Source organism: Crocodylus siamensis, chromosome 12 (assembly GCF_052110815.1).
Source record: "Crocodylus siamensis isolate JL-2025a chromosome 12, ASM5211081v1, whole genome shotgun sequence".
Taxonomy (NCBI): Eukaryota; Metazoa; Chordata; order Crocodylia; family Crocodylidae; genus Crocodylus; species Crocodylus siamensis.
In genome coordinates, this window is record NC_143406.1 from 30,753,573 (window position 1) to 30,770,352 (window position 16,780).

At 44.5% G+C, this 16,780-nt stretch overlaps 1 protein-coding gene across 5 annotated transcripts in view; it reads right to left on the reverse strand.

Moving 5' to 3' along the window:
- Positions 1-16,780, reverse strand: part of APOLTP (apolipoprotein lipid transfer particle homolog) — a 180,907-nt gene that overhangs the window by 70,923 nt on the left and 93,204 nt on the right. For 4 of the 5 annotated variants that reach the window (XR_016438623.1, XM_090023138.1, XM_090023139.1 and 1 more), the window contains 8 exons: positions 14,240-14,420; positions 9,944-10,155; positions 7,037-7,225; positions 5,600-5,739; positions 1,629-1,791; positions 1,421-1,507; positions 839-973; positions 272-391 (listed from right to left, as the gene is read on the reverse strand). Coding sequence is in view for 4 of the 5 variants with exons in the window: in XM_090023138.1 (XP_089879264.1) it covers positions 272-391; positions 839-973; positions 1,421-1,507; positions 1,629-1,791; positions 5,600-5,739; positions 7,037-7,225; positions 9,944-10,155; positions 14,240-14,420 (1,227 nt within the window). In the remaining variant the exon portion in view is untranslated. The remainder of the gene's footprint in view (positions 1-271; positions 392-838; positions 974-1,420; positions 1,508-1,628; positions 1,792-5,599; positions 5,740-7,036; positions 7,226-9,943; positions 10,156-14,239; positions 14,421-16,780) is intronic. The other variant, XM_090023140.1, reaches the window with a different exon arrangement.

Consider the following 16,780-nt stretch of genomic DNA (forward strand, 5'->3'; position numbering starts at 1 on the left):
CCATTCTTTGAAAGCAGTTCCACAAGAATGGCACAAAATTAAAACACATCACATGAACTGCTCAGAGTGAAATCCATTCTATGCAGAGGGCCAGCAGAAGAGAAGTGCAAAGCCCCACATACACCTTTAGCAGCACAAAGTTTTTAAACTAGCTTTCTGCACACAGTGGACCTTTCTGCACCTTAATGAACAAAAGCCTAAAATGTAGGAATGAGAAACCATATTGCAATTATCTCATTCACACAAAAACTGCAATGAGTAGGAGCCTGACCTGGGAAGAATCAGTCTTGTTGAGCATGGCTTTTATGTTCACACCATAGTCAAAGTCTTCCAGTTTGGTTTGCCTAGAATAGATTTCCCCATTCAAGGCCAGTGCTTGTGGAAACTTGAGCTGTTCAATAAAACACAATTTATGCATAATTATTATATTCATAGGAATTACCTCAAATCATTTCCCTAGCCAGACCTTCAGTGGAAAGTATGCTGGGTTGTGTGGGTACACTCTTCCACATACGTGCACATGTGTGTGAATAAAAAAACAAAATGGATCAGTATTTTCTTTTTGGTTTCTTCTTTTAAGAAATTACTATTAATTATTCAGATTGCAATGGTCTCTGAGAGCTCTAGCCACAGTGTAAGACTCTGTATAAACTCTTAACAAAATGAATGTGTTAAATCAAGCAAAGGGAAAGTTAAAGTAAGAAATGAAGTAAAACATACACCAAACTATTACTTTTATTCAAAGGACAAATGAAGGCTAAAGAGGAATGGTAATCTGAAGGGGGAACAAGCAACTCCTCTAAGAACTGAACATAGCAATCCATGTGCATGCAAATACCTGAAATGCATGAGTCATGTCCATGTGTAAGAGATGCCGAAAATCAGTCTCACTGGACTTGTTCTGGTACTTGCCCAGAAATCTGAGAGAATCTTTTTTGTTAACTTTCAGAGTAGCTTCAACTTCATGCTTTGCCTGCGTGTGGAGAGACTGAAGTTTTTAAACCAAACTGCACATGAGCCTGACCTATTATGGTATATGAGAGACAACACTTTAATGTGGAGCTATTACACTATGGCCCAGTAAAATAATGTTGAGAAGTGTAGGAAAAAATAAGTTCTTTCTGGAGGTAAAGGTAAAACAACTCACCGAACCCGGACTAGAACCCCAACAGTTCTGGTTCTAGAACTGCTTATTATTTTAATTATAACATTCAACATTAATTTACATAATAGGACTCAGGAGACACCTGTCACATCAATCCATGTTGAGCTGCATTTTCCTCACTTTCATTAGGATAGATGCTGTGAGGAAAGCAGCAAACCAACCAAACAACTAACTTAAATGACATCTAGCTGTTTGCTATGCAGCTAGCTAATAAATTCCTCCTTCTAAGTTAACCTGAATGAAAAGTTCACTTACATTTTGGTGACTTCGGGTTAAGACACACATTTGTACATTTTGGGGGAAAATCTTGCTGTTATAAGGGTGAACCAAGCCAGCACAAATCTAAAAAAAAGAATGAGGGGGAAAAAAAAGTAAAGAACAAGAGTTGTAGGAAATAACCTTATTTTCTGGCTATGTCACTGTCCTAGGTTGCAAGCTAGTTCTTGTATCAGGTATAACTCACATAGGGATTTTCAGCTTGGTAGCCAAGGGTAAAAGTTTGAACTGATTGTTCCAGACCATTTATCAAAACTTTAGTTTCCAAGATGTAGCATTTTTGCTTTTTATCTACAGTAAATGTTTCCTGAAGAAGAAAGCTCTGGGGAATAGACAGTTTAAATGGATGCCTAGGAAAAAACAAAAAGGCATGAAGATCTTAAGGTAAAACTCACAGAGAAAATACAAGCACAGTTCTTATCTTTGCCTGAAACTTCAGGACTTCCAGTTGCAAACAGCACACAGCTGTCAAACGCTAAAGCAACATTGTAGGAATATTTGGCCAAAAGAGTGAACGAGGAAGACCAAGAGAAGTTGGAGAGCTGTTCTAGTATAAACCTGCTTGAATGCCCCATATGGTTACAGATTTACACTACTGTCAGGCATGAGAATTCCTGACAGAGAATTCCCAACCTAGCCCAGACACTATATCAAACATCTGCCATCCGCTGAAATGGCAAATGATCTTAGATGGCATGGATAAGGCACAGAGGACAGCAGGTACATGAAGGAAAGGACACCTGAAACAATGCTTCATATCATTCACACTTATATTTTATAATCAATATGGAAGAGTGCCAAAGCCTCCAGAAGGATGTGAAGATAGGGCTGTACAATCCTATTAATTTTTAATAGGGATGGATTATCTAAATCCTTCAAGCAGCTTTGAAAATCTGTTAGCAAGGAAATGTTTAGACTCTGTAGAAACAATATAAACATGCACAGAAATCACTGAAGTAAATTAGGAGTTCCAGGAAACAGATGTGCAGCTAATCCACAGCAGTCTGCATATGTAGGGGCAACATTTTATTGACTTTAATAAACACTTTTCCTGCATTTACTTAGCTTGAAGCTTAGAAAAAATCATCCAGTTCTATAATTGGACACAGGACTGAGTTCAGGCACAGTAGGACATTTCACATTGCTCCTCATTTTTCATTCACATGTTTTCTCCATTAATAAAATATGTTCTTCTAAGGCTAGGGACAGACATTACACTGGCTTAAGTGATCAGAAACTGGTTTAAACCTGTAACAAAACAGATGTTCAGTGCACATAAACCAGTTTGAAAATGGCTGAAAGTGGTTTGAGATAAACCTAGTTGAATGTAGTATCAGACTTAACTAATTTGGGTCAAACCAGTTTATACAATGTCTGTCCCAGACCCCTTGCTGGTTTAAGTTTAAACCAGACACCCCCAGCATCCCGGCATGCTCCCTGGGCTGGGCGGGGCTCTCTGCTCCACAGCAGGACTGGCTCCTCCCCTCTGCTCTTCCCCTCACCACTTGCTACCTAAGCAGGGATCCCTTCCTCGTCTCTCCCACAGCACGGACTGCAGCCAGCATATGGTATGTGTCATGGAGCGGGCCCTAGGAGCAGCCATGATCTCCCTAGCACCCCCTACCGTGCCAAGCTGTTTAGCACCCTCAGTCTCGCCCACCACGTCTTGGTGTTATACATCTTTTAAGGGAGGCTGCCTTACTGTTCCCTATGACACGGTGCTTTGTTCGTCCTGGCCCCTATCCTATGAGGGGTGACCCAGTGTGCCCCAGCCTTATGGGCTACGCCTGCCTCCAACCTCCCCTTTAGCGCGCCCCAAGCCTCGCAGATGTACTGGACGTTGACTGGTCAGTTTACTCTCTGCGCCCTGACTGGCGCTCTTGGGCTTGTCACGCAACTGGCGCCTCCTGCAGGCGCTCTGGCCTTGTCACTCAACCGGCGTCCTGGCTAACACCCCTGGGCTTGTCACGCAACCAGCACCCTTACTGGCGCTCCCGAGTTTGTCATGCAACTCGCGCCCTTTTACCGGTTCCCCTGTATTCGCTAGCCCACTCAGGCCAGCTCACTATGCTTGCTCCTTTAAGTTTCTCGCTAAGCTTGCTCCTCTGGGCTTGTCTATACACTCGCCCTGCTGGGCTTCTCAATAAGTTTGCCCCTGCTGGGGCTTCTCCCAGATAGGTAGTTCCCCACTAGGGTCTGTCTCACCACAGTCACCGCGGGTCCCCCCACCCCGTAGGGTTTGTCTCCGCGCTCCCCACGTTTTCACCGCGACTGGGCTTCTCTGCGGTCACCGCGCACTTCCCCACGGGTGCTACCCTGCTGGGGTTTCGTCACCCACCTCCCACAGTAAGTTCCCCTCACTGGGGTCTCGTGCCCCCTCTGGGGCCTGTCCCACGCTCCTTGCGCTCTCTCACCCGCACTGGGGCCTTGTAAAATACCACCCCACAGGGCTGGGATCACCAGGAACCCCCACACTCTTGGGTAGCTCCCCTGAAATTATCCCACTAGCCACCCCTCCTGGGGTTGGGGGTCGGGACACCCCCAAACGCCACACTCTCTACCATACTAATTATCCTGATAGTCACCCCCACTGGGGTTGGGGTCAGGCCACCCCGAAATGCAGTGTTCTCTACCGCACTGGGAGCACCCCCACCTTACTGGGGAGCTCCTAATGAGGTCTCCTCCTTCCCCTACAGCCTCACCCGGTCCTCCAGTGTAATGATAACAAACTAGCCACATAAAGCCCTGAGCCAACCGGCTACAACCCAAAAGAAGCCGCCCGGCTATAACCTAAACTGTGCGCCACCTAGGCGCTCCCTCACCTCTCTGCCAGGGTTCTCTTCGCCCCCTCTCATCATTATACAAATGCTGGAGCACTCTGGCTGCTCTGCTTAACTCTGGTCCGCTCAGCTCGGCTCGGCTCTGCGGCAGCAAAGCTCCTGCTCCTTGGGCTGCCAGAGGGGAACTGCTTCGGGCCTCAGCCTTGTGTGTATATATAGGCTAGGCCCTGCCCCCCGGCAGTCAGCTGACCCACTCAGTTGCTTAGGCAACCTCCGGCTGTGCTGCCCTATTGATTGGCAGCTAAGCCCACATTGCCATCACTAGTAGCCAGCACTCTAGCGCTCCGCTACAGTATGTTAGCTAATGCTGTGTAAGGCAGATAGGGCAGTGTCCACTTAGGGGTTTTTGAAGGTAACAAACTGCTCAGATGGTGATGTCCCTGCATTCCTTCCTTTGCAAAAAGCTGTTTAAGAGCTTGTAATGAATGAAGCTTTGTTTTCCGATGGCGGGGATAAATGCTGGTAATGGAGCTGATAAATGTTCTGTTATAAAGTATGTGTGTGGGGGGGATGGGAATGGACACCTACCTAATCACAATGTCCTGCCCCCTCAACTCCTTGCAGAAGTGAAGGACTGCTCTAGCACCCCCCAGCTTCTAGCCTGAGCCACTGCAGGCATGTGCCTGCATTTCTGGGATGTCTGCCTGGGTTACAAACTGACTTTGCCTAGCAAAGACTGAATCAATTTAGGCTCAGGATTTTTGAATGTCTGTCCTTAGCCTATATGTTTTGATAACTACAAGGTGCTGAGCAGCTCCTGACATATCCCAAGTACTGCTAGGGAGCCTCATGAGAAATTAAGAATTCTCATAACCTGTATTCTCACAGAGTCCTTCTACTGGGGCCTCAAAGCTATATTTCAGTAATGAAACATCCCAAAAAGGAATAGAAACATATTCCAAAATTGAAGCTCCAGCCCCCAATCTAGGTCGTACAGGGAAAGACCTGAAAGCAACTTTATGGTTCCCAAAGAAATAGGAGTGAAATAGGTGGCCATGGGATTGATCAAGGGGTTTAGATTCTTTTGCCAGGAGACATCCTGGCCATCTGAAGAGTGCTTTGTGAAACAAAATGAAACTCTCAGCACTTCCTAAGGAACAGATGGCCGGATCACAAAACAAGCTGCTGTGGTTGTCCACTTTATTTATACTCTCAGAGGAGAGGCCAACAATTAAATGAATCAGTCCCTAGAGTAAGTCTGTCCAGAAGAAGGTTAGGCCAATGACCAAGGTAGTATGATGTATGTGAGCACTAACATTTGCACAAAGGTTAGGGAAAAAAATCTTTCTTGGGAGAAATTACAAAGAAATCACTAAACCTGAAGTGGATCGTTCCACATTTCTGATAGAGCATCTTCTCCTTCTTTAGCTCTTCTACCTGGCCCTCGAGCTGTAGCACAATAGGCAGGCTCTTGTGGTCTGTCCATACAACTCTCATGGAGGCATTTGTCTTCTTCAGCTGAAGCCCATATAGCACGATCATTGGGATGGCATTGAGAAGGAAGGGAAAATGGAGCTGTCAGACTTGCTGGATTCATGTTGTAGGGTGGCAAATTGCAAACTACACAATTTATCAGGCTGCTCTGAGGCTGTCATTTTATAGTATCAAGTCTATCTTGCTCTTGAGGGTGGGGTTGTATTTATCACCTCTGTGCAGCACCACTGTGAACCCTGTCACTCAGTCTCACTCTACACATTCCACCTCCCAAAAATGAGGCAATAGAGTGGCCTTGCAGAGCGAACACCAAGCACTGATCATAGGTTTTCCATCTCAGCCATGTTTATTAGCACATACTCAGAGACTCTCCAAGGAAGATGCCTAGCCTCACTTTCAGGATTTGGCAAACATAAAGCAGGGATGAGTGCATGGGTGCATTTCACAGCAATGCTTACCATTGCTGTGATGTTATTAGGCTCAGAAAGCCAACCAGAAAGCACCAGAATATTTTAATTACTTCAAGAGATGCTCTCAGCATGCACTGATTTGTGTGTCAGCGTTCAACCATGGACTTCACCACAACCAGATGATACGAGTTACCTTATAGCTGATGGTATTGTTTTTCAGTGCAGATGCCTGAGTACAAAGTGGTTGCAGTAAGTGGCTGTATTTGGCATGAGTCATGTGTATACTTATATTCAAAAGCTAGTCTGATTTGTAAAGCATTGGAGTGCTGTGAATAGCACAGAGTTGCTTTTTTTATGGTATCAGAAGTTGGCCAAGACCTCTCTTCAGAAACTGTCTATCATCTGCAAAGCAAAATAAATATAGCTCCAATTGATACTGTTGTTTGCAATTACAGGCTTGTTCCTGAGGTCAGAGATGCTCAAGTCAAAGTAATGTAGTAATACCAGAAGCTGGTTTTAATATGCTAGCACAGTACCTTGATCGTTCAAGGGACTCAAGAAGTTCCCTTATATATCACATATTAGGCTTTCACCTTCGCTGAATGCTTTGGGCATTCCAGAACCCTTACCTGTGCAACTGACCTTTAGGAGAGAAAAAAACCTCAAAACACAGTACATAAAAGAAAGAGAAATCAACCAGTTATGACTGATCCTTTTACCTGCATAAAGCTTTTTAAAAGCTCAGTCTTACACGGCAGCATTTCTTGCAGCATACCAGTAAAGCAAGAGAATAATAAAAAAAGAGCCAACTAAAGTAAACAAAATGTAGTACAGCACTGATACCTTTCAATCGGGTGGCAAACCTAAGAGAGACAGGTCAAGAAAAGTTAGCATTTATACAATTCTCTTACCACCTGGCGGTGAAAATAGTCAGCTGTCAAATTGAACTCCTGCTTTGAAGTCTTAATTTTAAAGCAGAGAAACTTGGCTTGTTCACTGTTCTCCAGGTGTATCTCATTCATCACGAGTTGGTTCCACAGAGATACCATTTCACTGTAGCTATGCAGAATATTTTTCCCAAAGAGATTGACTGTGGATGCCTGAAAGGTACGGATAAATATGCATTGTGTTTTACAGCAGATAGTCCTTTTCTGTCTGCAGTGCAGCAGAAAAGTGAGTGGAAATCTTTCCTCCAATGAAACACCCATGTGATTGTTAGAATAGCAGTGACTAGACGTTAACAGCAATTACATATTAACTTCCTTTTCAGGTTGTTGTAGCCCTTATAAAGGAGGCCAACACTACTTTTGTTCCTTGTATTTGATTTCCCCCCCTAGAACAGGAGAAGGGGAGCATTTTAAGCCTATTTTTGTTTTCTTTTTCCAATGAGAATGCTCCCACCGGTCCGGAGCAATGTGGAGTTGACCAACAATGATCCAATGGGAATGGTACAATTCAAAAGAAAACACAGCTTCAAGAGCATTGTGAATTAAATGTCTGTCAAGCATGAAAAATATTTCATCTGAAGGCTGCTTTTTCTTACATACTAACTTCATTTTTTAATTATGAATAACATATGTTCAAAAGAGGCTTGACTTTCCAGATTCTCATCTCATTTATCATGAGATAAATAAGGAGCAATTCCACAAAAATAAATGGAAATGCACCAGCTAAATCAGATATCCAGTAACCAAAGTTAGTTGCATTGCTTAATGAGGAACTGGGAAGTGTTTAACTTCTTAAGAAACAAGGGCAGTATAAAGAAACTGTACTTAGCACAATAGCGTGACAGGAACAGGCTTAGAATCAATATGTGTGATGCTTATGTTAGAGTCCATTAATGGAGGCAGAACCTGGAAATGATTTATGCTTACTCAGGGACCCCAAAGCCTAGCAGAAGTATATCTATATCTTATTTTTCCCAAAAGGCAGGTTTTGGTGACCTGTACATAGTCATGACATTGCACCGAATTTGCCCCAAACTGTTGGATGAACAGGCTAGATTCTCAAAGCCAGTGAGAAGGGGCCTCCCTCCTTTACCCAACTGCTTCAAGCACTCCCCCAGGATGTGGGAGACAAAGGCTCAAATCTCTATGGTCTGACAGGATCCAAACCTACATCTCCTTGCACCTTCCACTTATCAAGAGAAGACTCTCATCCTCACTCTATAGAGTGTTCCCTAGAGTGGCTAGAGCAGTGATTCTCAACTTTTTTAGATGCGACTTACCTCTGTTAGACTCAAGGAATCCTTCAGGAAATGCTACCTTTTAGTTTTCACTTGCTTTTGACCATGGAAAAATAATAGACCAGTTTTGTCTGTTGCCAAGAACTCAAAGATCTCAACAGGCCAAAATGTTTTTAACATTATGAACTCCTGTTTGGCATTTCTGTGAATATCTTGTGAATCTTGCACAAGATCTCTATGAATATCTTGCACACCTAACAGCAGTAACGCTGCATGGCATTCTGAAGCACCCCTGAAAGATCTTAAAGTATCCCAGGCTGCCAAAGCTCCTAAGTTGAGAATCACTGTTCTAGGAGTCTCTGCATCTACCTTGTTATCACTGTTGTACTTTGTATAAACACTTAAATATTAATGGAGCCAGAGACAGCAGGAATTGCTCAAGCACCCAGTTATCAGCAAAACATTTATGCATGTTATAGGATGTAAAACTACTTCAACTGAAGTGATACCTGAACACGACCTCAGAACACTGTATGGTCCAGTTGCTAGTACACTTGCATAGGATGTGGGAGATCCAAGTTCCAACCAGTACTGCTTACTTTAGAGCAAAGATTTTAACTAGATATTTTCCATGCCTCCCAGGGAAGTGAGAGAGGTGAGTTTGTATGTCCTCAGGAGGTGGATAGATCTGATTCTAGTATCCCACATTCTGGAAGAGTGGTGCGTGTCCTGCCCACTAAGTTGCTGGCTGAAAAGGAGGTCCCACTGATTTACATATGTTAAATATATCAAAAATATTCTTATCGCAACTGAATTCCTTCCTCCTACAGAGTCATGGGAACTGGTCATCTGTTTATTAGGCTTTTGCAGGGCTGAATTTGAGCCTGGCAGAGAGAGGAACCATACATGCATCCTCACCTATTGCACATACTATTTTCAGAACTGGCTGAGAGGCACTGACAGTGCTTATTTGACAACTTGAAGGCTAGAGGGAGGGGTCTGATGGTAAAACCAGGGGGAACTCAGGGCACACTTTGAGACCCTGACTGATAAAATAATACACACTAGGTGTGTCTACATGTGCTATTAATGTTTATTGTTCCAGAGATTGTTTTGCTCCCAGGTGTGATGTTTGAATACGTACCCAGGAGCAAAACACTCCAAAGCAAATAAGTTTATTTGTGTGCAACATGTGGAGCCCAGTCAAAGCAGCCCAGGCTGGCAAGGAGCCTGGGGGTCAGCCTACCAGTCCACAGCCACTCGAATGGGGCTTCACATGCTGCTGAGAGGCTGTCTGGGGCAGAGGGTGCTTCAACATGGGGGCTGCCTGCTGACAACTGGGACAGCATCTGCATGTGTGCTGCTGCATATGAAAAATGTATTTTACAAGTACTACCCTGCTGCAGAGTTTATTAGTTTTGTGCACCATAATAGGGGTGCATGTGTAGATGCCAAGACATTTACTGTGCTGTTAAATAGTCAACTACGCAGTAACATCTTGCGTACATACACCCACTGACAACGATTTCTAAACAACAGACTCTGCAAGTTACTGTATACTGCATGCTGTGTAATTGCAACTGCTGCTGTACACTATTCATTTGCACACAGGAAGTGCTAGTATGTTACTGACCCGGAGATATGTAGCAATCGGGGTATAGATGTGAATCTTGCCCTCTTTTTCATTGTCTTTGTTTTTGCAGAACATTTCCACCACCAGGTTCTTGATGGAAATGGCTTTCCCAGCTGTTAGCTCCACAGTAGACAGATAAGCAGAATGTTGAGGTTGGTGTAGTTTGTGAGAAGTGTACAGATACAGCCATGGGGTGTCCATTGTTAGTGCACCTGAAAAGTAGTAACATAGCATACATTTGAAAATGGTAGAAAAGCTGGATCTCAGGCTACTTGCTTCCTAAAACCACAAGAAAATTAACAAGAGTCAGGTGTTATAGGGAGTTCCTACTCTGTGTTACCCTATGACAGGGACACCTGACTAAAGCAAAGTAGGTAGAAATAAGCAGCCAAAGGGGAAAAGGAAATAGTGGCTCCAAAGTGGCAGAAAAGCTGCAGGCCACTTACCTGAAGTGAGCTGCTGGCAGACAATAAGGCAAGGGAGGAGGTTCCAACACTGAGAGTAGGGCCAGGCAGCAGAGCTCAAGGGGCAGCAGGAAGACAGCTCTATTGAGAAGCTAGCTTCGTTGTAAGACAGGGCTACAGAGGGCAGGATCCAGAATAGTTAGCCTGCTAATTGGTGAAAGAAACCAAGCTACAGAATGCAGGGTGAGAACTGCAAAGAGGCAGCCTGCAGATACTGTGTGGGCTGCATGAGCAGTGGGTCTGTTAATGAGAAGGGGGGAAGCCTCAAGGCTTGCTAAGGAAAGGCCAATAGAGCCAAGTGGCTGTGGAGCAGCATACCCACAGAGTAGACAATAGCAACCCCCTGAGCCTATCTCCTGGAAGCAAGAAGATCAGGTGACCAGAAAAGGGAGGAGTCAGGGGCTACATAGGTGTAGCCCAGAGCTAAAGGAGACACTGGCCCTGATCTGGAAGGAGCTCTGCTGAGCATTCTGGACAAACGTAGCTGTATTTGGTAGGAGGTGATGTTTTCATCCACAAGATTTGGAAGTGGCTAAAGGAGAGGAGGAGATGGCCATGGGGACTGTAAAAGGAGTTCTCTGTAATTTGAGTTGTGGAACCCATCTGGTGGTAAGGTACGGCAAAGGTGCTGGAGGGCTGAAGCTAAGAATAGAGTAAAGGTGCCCATTGGGTCCAACACCCAGAGGCAAGACCAAGATGTCCAGAGAACTAAGGCAGGTTCAAGGGGCCCAGACAGAAGGAGAGGGAGAGACTAAAAGTAAGGTTAACTAATACCAGTAGCAAAGAGCAACACCTTGTTCAGGAAAGTTAGATCAAACTGAGGCAGCCTGATGGTGAGCAGAGCAGTTAACCACCCACGTCTTACCCTGATAATCTGAGGGCAGTCTCCTAATTCATATAAACAATCCAGGAACGTCAAGGCAGTAGCCTGAGGAACCAGTAGCCAGCTCTACAGGCTGTTAGGGGGTGCCATGACTATCTTCTGGAGGCTAACTTTGTCACACATGACGTTTAGAGTGAAGGTGCATCTTTAGCTTCTTTGTAAATTAGAAACTGCAAATGTGTGTAAACTAATTCTGATCTTATAACTTCTATGTGCCATGCTACTGTAAGTTTATTCGTGGCCATGAATAGATAGGAGACAATGTGACTACTGGCTAAACACAGGTTCTACTGCATAATCTGCTCCAGCATGAATAATCTTTATTGTCACTGAGCAAGCAATTATGCAGCCCATATTCACTATGGCTGTGTGAAGCTTCGGTCCCTGATCTGATTCAGCCTGATTTGGTGGCCGAATCTCTGAATCCAAATCGAATCAGAGGACATTTTAATCTCTTCAAATCAAAATCGGAACTCTCTGAATCGATTCGGAGAAGTTTGGACATAGACCAAATGTCCAACAGCTTTAAATGTTTTTTCTACATACCTCTAGGTAGCAGGGGCTCGTGAATGCTGTGATGCTGGGGCACACGGAGTGTCCCACAGAAGCATGGGGGGCTCCCCAGCGCACTCGGCAGCAGACCTGGAAGTGGACCAGAAGCACTTCTGGTCCACTTCTGGGTCCACCAGGGAGTGCGTGGGGGCCCCTTCCTTCCGTGCCTCCCCAGCTCAGTGACTGGTGCTTCCTGGGTCTGGGGGGGGCACCTGAGGTCACCCTGCAGCTGAATCCTGAGCTGGGGGGGCGCAGGGAGGGGGCCCAGCATGCTCCCCATGAGACCCAGAAGTAGACAGGAAGTACATCCAGTCCACTTCTGGGTTCACCACCGAGCACATGGAGGGCCCTCCACACCCCTGTGGGGTGCTTCATGTGCCCCAGCATCTCAGCGATCACGAGCCGCTCCTGCTACCTCAAGGTATGTAGAAACAGCTTTTAAAGCTGTTTCTGTGGCTGAATTGCTGATTCTCTGAATTAGCACTGAATCTTCAGATTCTGATTCAGCCAAATCGAATCAGGGACAGTGATCCGAATCAACGAATCGAATCACTGTCCCCGATTAGGATTGAATCCGAATCGAATAGGGCCCACTTTGAACACCCCAATAGTCACATGATTATTCTCACACCTGACAGGATACCATACTTCGGAAGTTAAGTTCTACAATATGTATATACATTTTGAACAAGGTCTACTGCATATCTTGAAATGCCATTTAGCTGTGCCAATAAAGCAAATTGTTTGTGATTTAGCTAGTAAGACGAAGACATTTCATCCAAAGATGGGGGCAAAAAAAATTCAATGCTTATAATTACATTACGCAAATATCTGCCATATCAAGTGACTTGTAAGGCCACACATTTAAAAAGCCAAATCTCAAAAGCTAATCCCCAAAGCTATTTGGTTAGGGAGCAAATTCAAAGCTAGTATATTCACTTAAAGTCTATTGAACAACACTATGGTGAATTCAACCTTCTTGCACCTTCCTGCTTGATTTGGACACTAAAATTGTCTAGCTGTAGGCTTGCTTTGAAAATATAGGCATGAGGGGTAAATACACTGACAGAGCCAAATGGTATTCTAATTCGCATAAATGTAACCTTGCTGAAATGTAAATTTACACTGAGCCTGACCCACTTAATGTAATCAGTAAGGCCTAGACCCAAAAAAGTATTTGTATATCTAGGGACCTTGTTACACCTTGTGTTGTAAGTTGAACAAATGTTAATCAGCTTAGTGACAGAGCAGTTGTACCTTAAGGTGAAAAACCATCTCTGACTGTCCTTCACTTGCACAGCTGTGACTTGCCACTAGAGGCTTGGTGAGCAGGGACAGGACTAGGAGCTAGGCTCACTGCTCCCACTGGGCAGAGCAAATGCCACAGCCTTGGAGCACCCCAGAGGACACAGTGCCTCATGCTACTACCCAAACTGGCTCACTGTTTGAGCTCCGAGGGAACTGATTCTTTTCTTTTCTCCAGAGCCTGCACTCCTGAGCCACCCCCAACCTGGGTTGCCAGCCAGCTGGGTGCTGCTTGAGCCTGCTTGGGCCCCTTGGATCTCAGGCAGTGCCCATCCTGCCAGCAGCCTAGCTGGTGGTGCACGGGGACAAGTTCTAGAGAAAAAAAAAAGGGTTGAGCCACAAGACTCAGACCGGAATGTCAGTAGCGGGCGTTAGAACAAGAATTATTGTTCAACATGTCCCTGTACTCCTGCTGATGGCTAAAACATGTATAAATTATTGAGAACCCCCCTCCCCACTATAAGAAATACAACTCTTGCTTCTCATATAACTGCAAATGTAAAATGCAGAATGTACTAAAGACACAATTCTTGGTATTTTTTCCTGAAGAAACAATTTCTTGAGACAGAACATTTAAAAACCTCACATTTATCTCTCTCTTTTGGTGACATACGCCAAGGTGAATTATTACAAGTATAAGTATGAAGCAAGATATGCAAGGTGAGGTACCACCTTTATAGGACCAGCTTGGATAGTATGGAGAGAGCCCAAAATAGGTTGGTCCAATAAAAGATCATCTCACCAAACATTGCTTCTCTCATATCCCTGGACTATCATGGCTACAATCACACTATATGACTGAGTGTTTAATAGACAACTGAAAAGATCCTTTCAATATTCTAGTCATTGTCCCTGGTGTGTTTTCTTTTCCTTAATGTCAGTAATGTGAATGTGGTCAGTACCTTCTAGAGCAAAGAATTCAAACTGTGACTTGCCCTTTACTTACTCTCTTCATGGAAAATTTTTGCTTCTAATCAGATTGAACCCACAGTTTAAAAGATAAGCCCCTACAACTAATCCACAAAATCCCAGCAGCATATCTGCAAAAGAACTTCTAAAGTCACAGATAGGAAATTTTTGGTGATGCTTCACCTTCCCACTTCTTAAGGTAATTTCTGGAGGTATCTTTCCATTGCAGTCCTGCCACAAATGGCATACGGTCATTATACTGCACCTTAAAGTTGGTGCTACTCTCTGAATAACCCTGAGAGATACAGGAGTGCTGCAGCTGGGTTCTGTAATTCATCTGCTTTTCAGGGACTTGCAGGCTAAACTGGAAAACACAAAAAAATCAAAATAAATTTAGAAGCATCTTTCATCATCAGAGTTGTCACGGTCAAATGAATATTTGCTTGGGTGTGAAGTAGCCATGGCAGACAAATTCAAGGCAAAAGTCTCACCAATGCACATTTGTCATTTTTTGTCAAAGCTTTTCATGGTTTTTTTAACCTGGTACAGAATTAGAATATAATAAAGGGCATAGTCTGTCTGTCTGTGCATCTGTCTGTAATGCTTTTGACCAACTGCGCATGCACTGCTGAGAGGGCAGGCAGCTATTGGCTGCATGGGCCCAAGTTTGAGCTGCTGCCAGGAAAGTTTGTGGCAGTGGCAAACACATCCTGGCCACCTGAGCAGCGGGGCTTCCCCATGCCTCCCTACCTGAGGGCAAAGTGGGGGGTGTCACTGTGGCAGCACTACCCCCCACCGCCCATCCCCACCACCCCCCAGAAGAGCTGCCAGGAAGGGAGGGAGGGCAACTGGGTAGGGGGAAGCATGGTGGTGGCTGTTATCAGGGCTGGGTGGCGGGGGGGGAGGGAGATGAGCAGGTGGGGGCCCCAACAACAGCTGGTGGGATAGGAGGTGGTGGGGAGGGAGGGAGGGAGGGAGGCTGCATGGGCCTGGGCAGGTATGGGGCGGGGGGAGGTGAAGCAGGGGTATGGTGGCAGCTGTTTTCGGGGCCAGGCAGCAGGGATGTGGGGAGGGGAGGGTGGGGTCACGGTGGTGGTGCTCTACACCACCCAGTTGCAACAACAGCCAGCAAAGGAGGCGGTGGGGAGGGAGGGAAGGGAGCAGCGGGGGATGGTGGGAAGAAGCCCTGCTGCAAGGCGGAAGTGGGTGGGGGGAGGGAGCCCCTGTGCCAAAGGCTACAGGAGGTGGCGGAGGGAGTCCTTACATGGCTGGCCCCAAAGGGTGAGCGGGGAGCCATGTAAATACTCCTTGAAATCCATCATTCTTGACGGGCAATTAACTAGTTCTTATATATATTTGTAAGTTATTAACTTAGTGTCTGATCCACAGTTCATGGAAATCAACAGAAAAAACTTAGTTTTAATGGGCTTCAGATATTATTATAATTTTTTTTTTTATTTCAAGCACTTGCAGGTAAATTATATGCCACTTGCAGAAGACCCCAGCTGAAACAAGCTCTAACATGTATACTGTGCAAATATAGGACACATAAAATGGCCAACATCTGTCTAAAAGCCTAACATTTATTTGCATGTAGAGCTCCTGGCTGAAAAGTTCTGTAATTTCTATAAAACCTCACCCTGTCCTTCCGCCATTCCCTCCGCTCCCCCAGACTAATACAAAAAGTTTATGTGCATGGCTTCTTTAACAAGTCTTTACAAATCTACATAGAAACACACTGATTGTTACACGAGCTGTTCTCCTCAGTCTCACAGTAGCCCATGCTGGACATGTGACAGGGAGGCAAACTTCCACCTAGGCTCTACTGGATTATTGGCAAACTTTCCTGAACCTCGACAGAACAGTTGAGGGTTTTTCCTGTTTTGTTTTTCTTTTTTGAAATAGTAAGATCTGTCTCTCTTCATTGCTCTGGACACGTGGAGTCTAGCAATTGTAATTCAACAATTACATTCTACCTAAGTGTTCAGTAGCTTACTATATTTTACTGCTAACATAACAGATCCCACTGCAGCATGTTATGAATCAGGCAGGCTTAAGACCCGGAAAACTGGTTTGCATAAAATGAACCAACTCGAAGCCTCGCACAAAAAACTCAAACCAAATCTAATATTAAGATTTTTATTGAGGTTTGACAAGAGTCCAGCTAATGGGCTTCTTGTTGTTATTTGTCTTAGTTTTCATGGATTTTTCCCTTTCATGGTCTCAACTGGATACAAGCCTTCCCAAGATCTATTTTTTCCTTTAAAGACTTAATGTGGTAGACTGAAAGGAAGCTTCTTATATGGTACATAATGCTTCAATCTGATTTCAATAAGAAGCTACTAAGTAAATTAAGTTTTTAAGTAATATTAAGTAACTAAGTAATCAAGTAATATTAAGATACAAATTCTGATTTTGTACAACTCTGGTGGCATATGGTGCACAAGATACAGATGGTTCTAAAAACTGGCTACCTCAATAAATAAGCCATCTTCCTCAGAGTATGCTGGAGGTGTACTCGTGGTCATAGCTACTTGCTTTAATAATAAATGTTTGTTTTTTTATTGTCTGAAGAGCAAAAGCAGTTAAGAAAGGGAACAGACTGGAGTCTTGTCCTCTTTGTTTCAAAAGAACTATCAGTTACTGAATGCAATTCATTTGTACAAATGTAGCTAACAGAATCATTTGAACTGCAGAACATTTATTCCTAGTAACAATAACTGG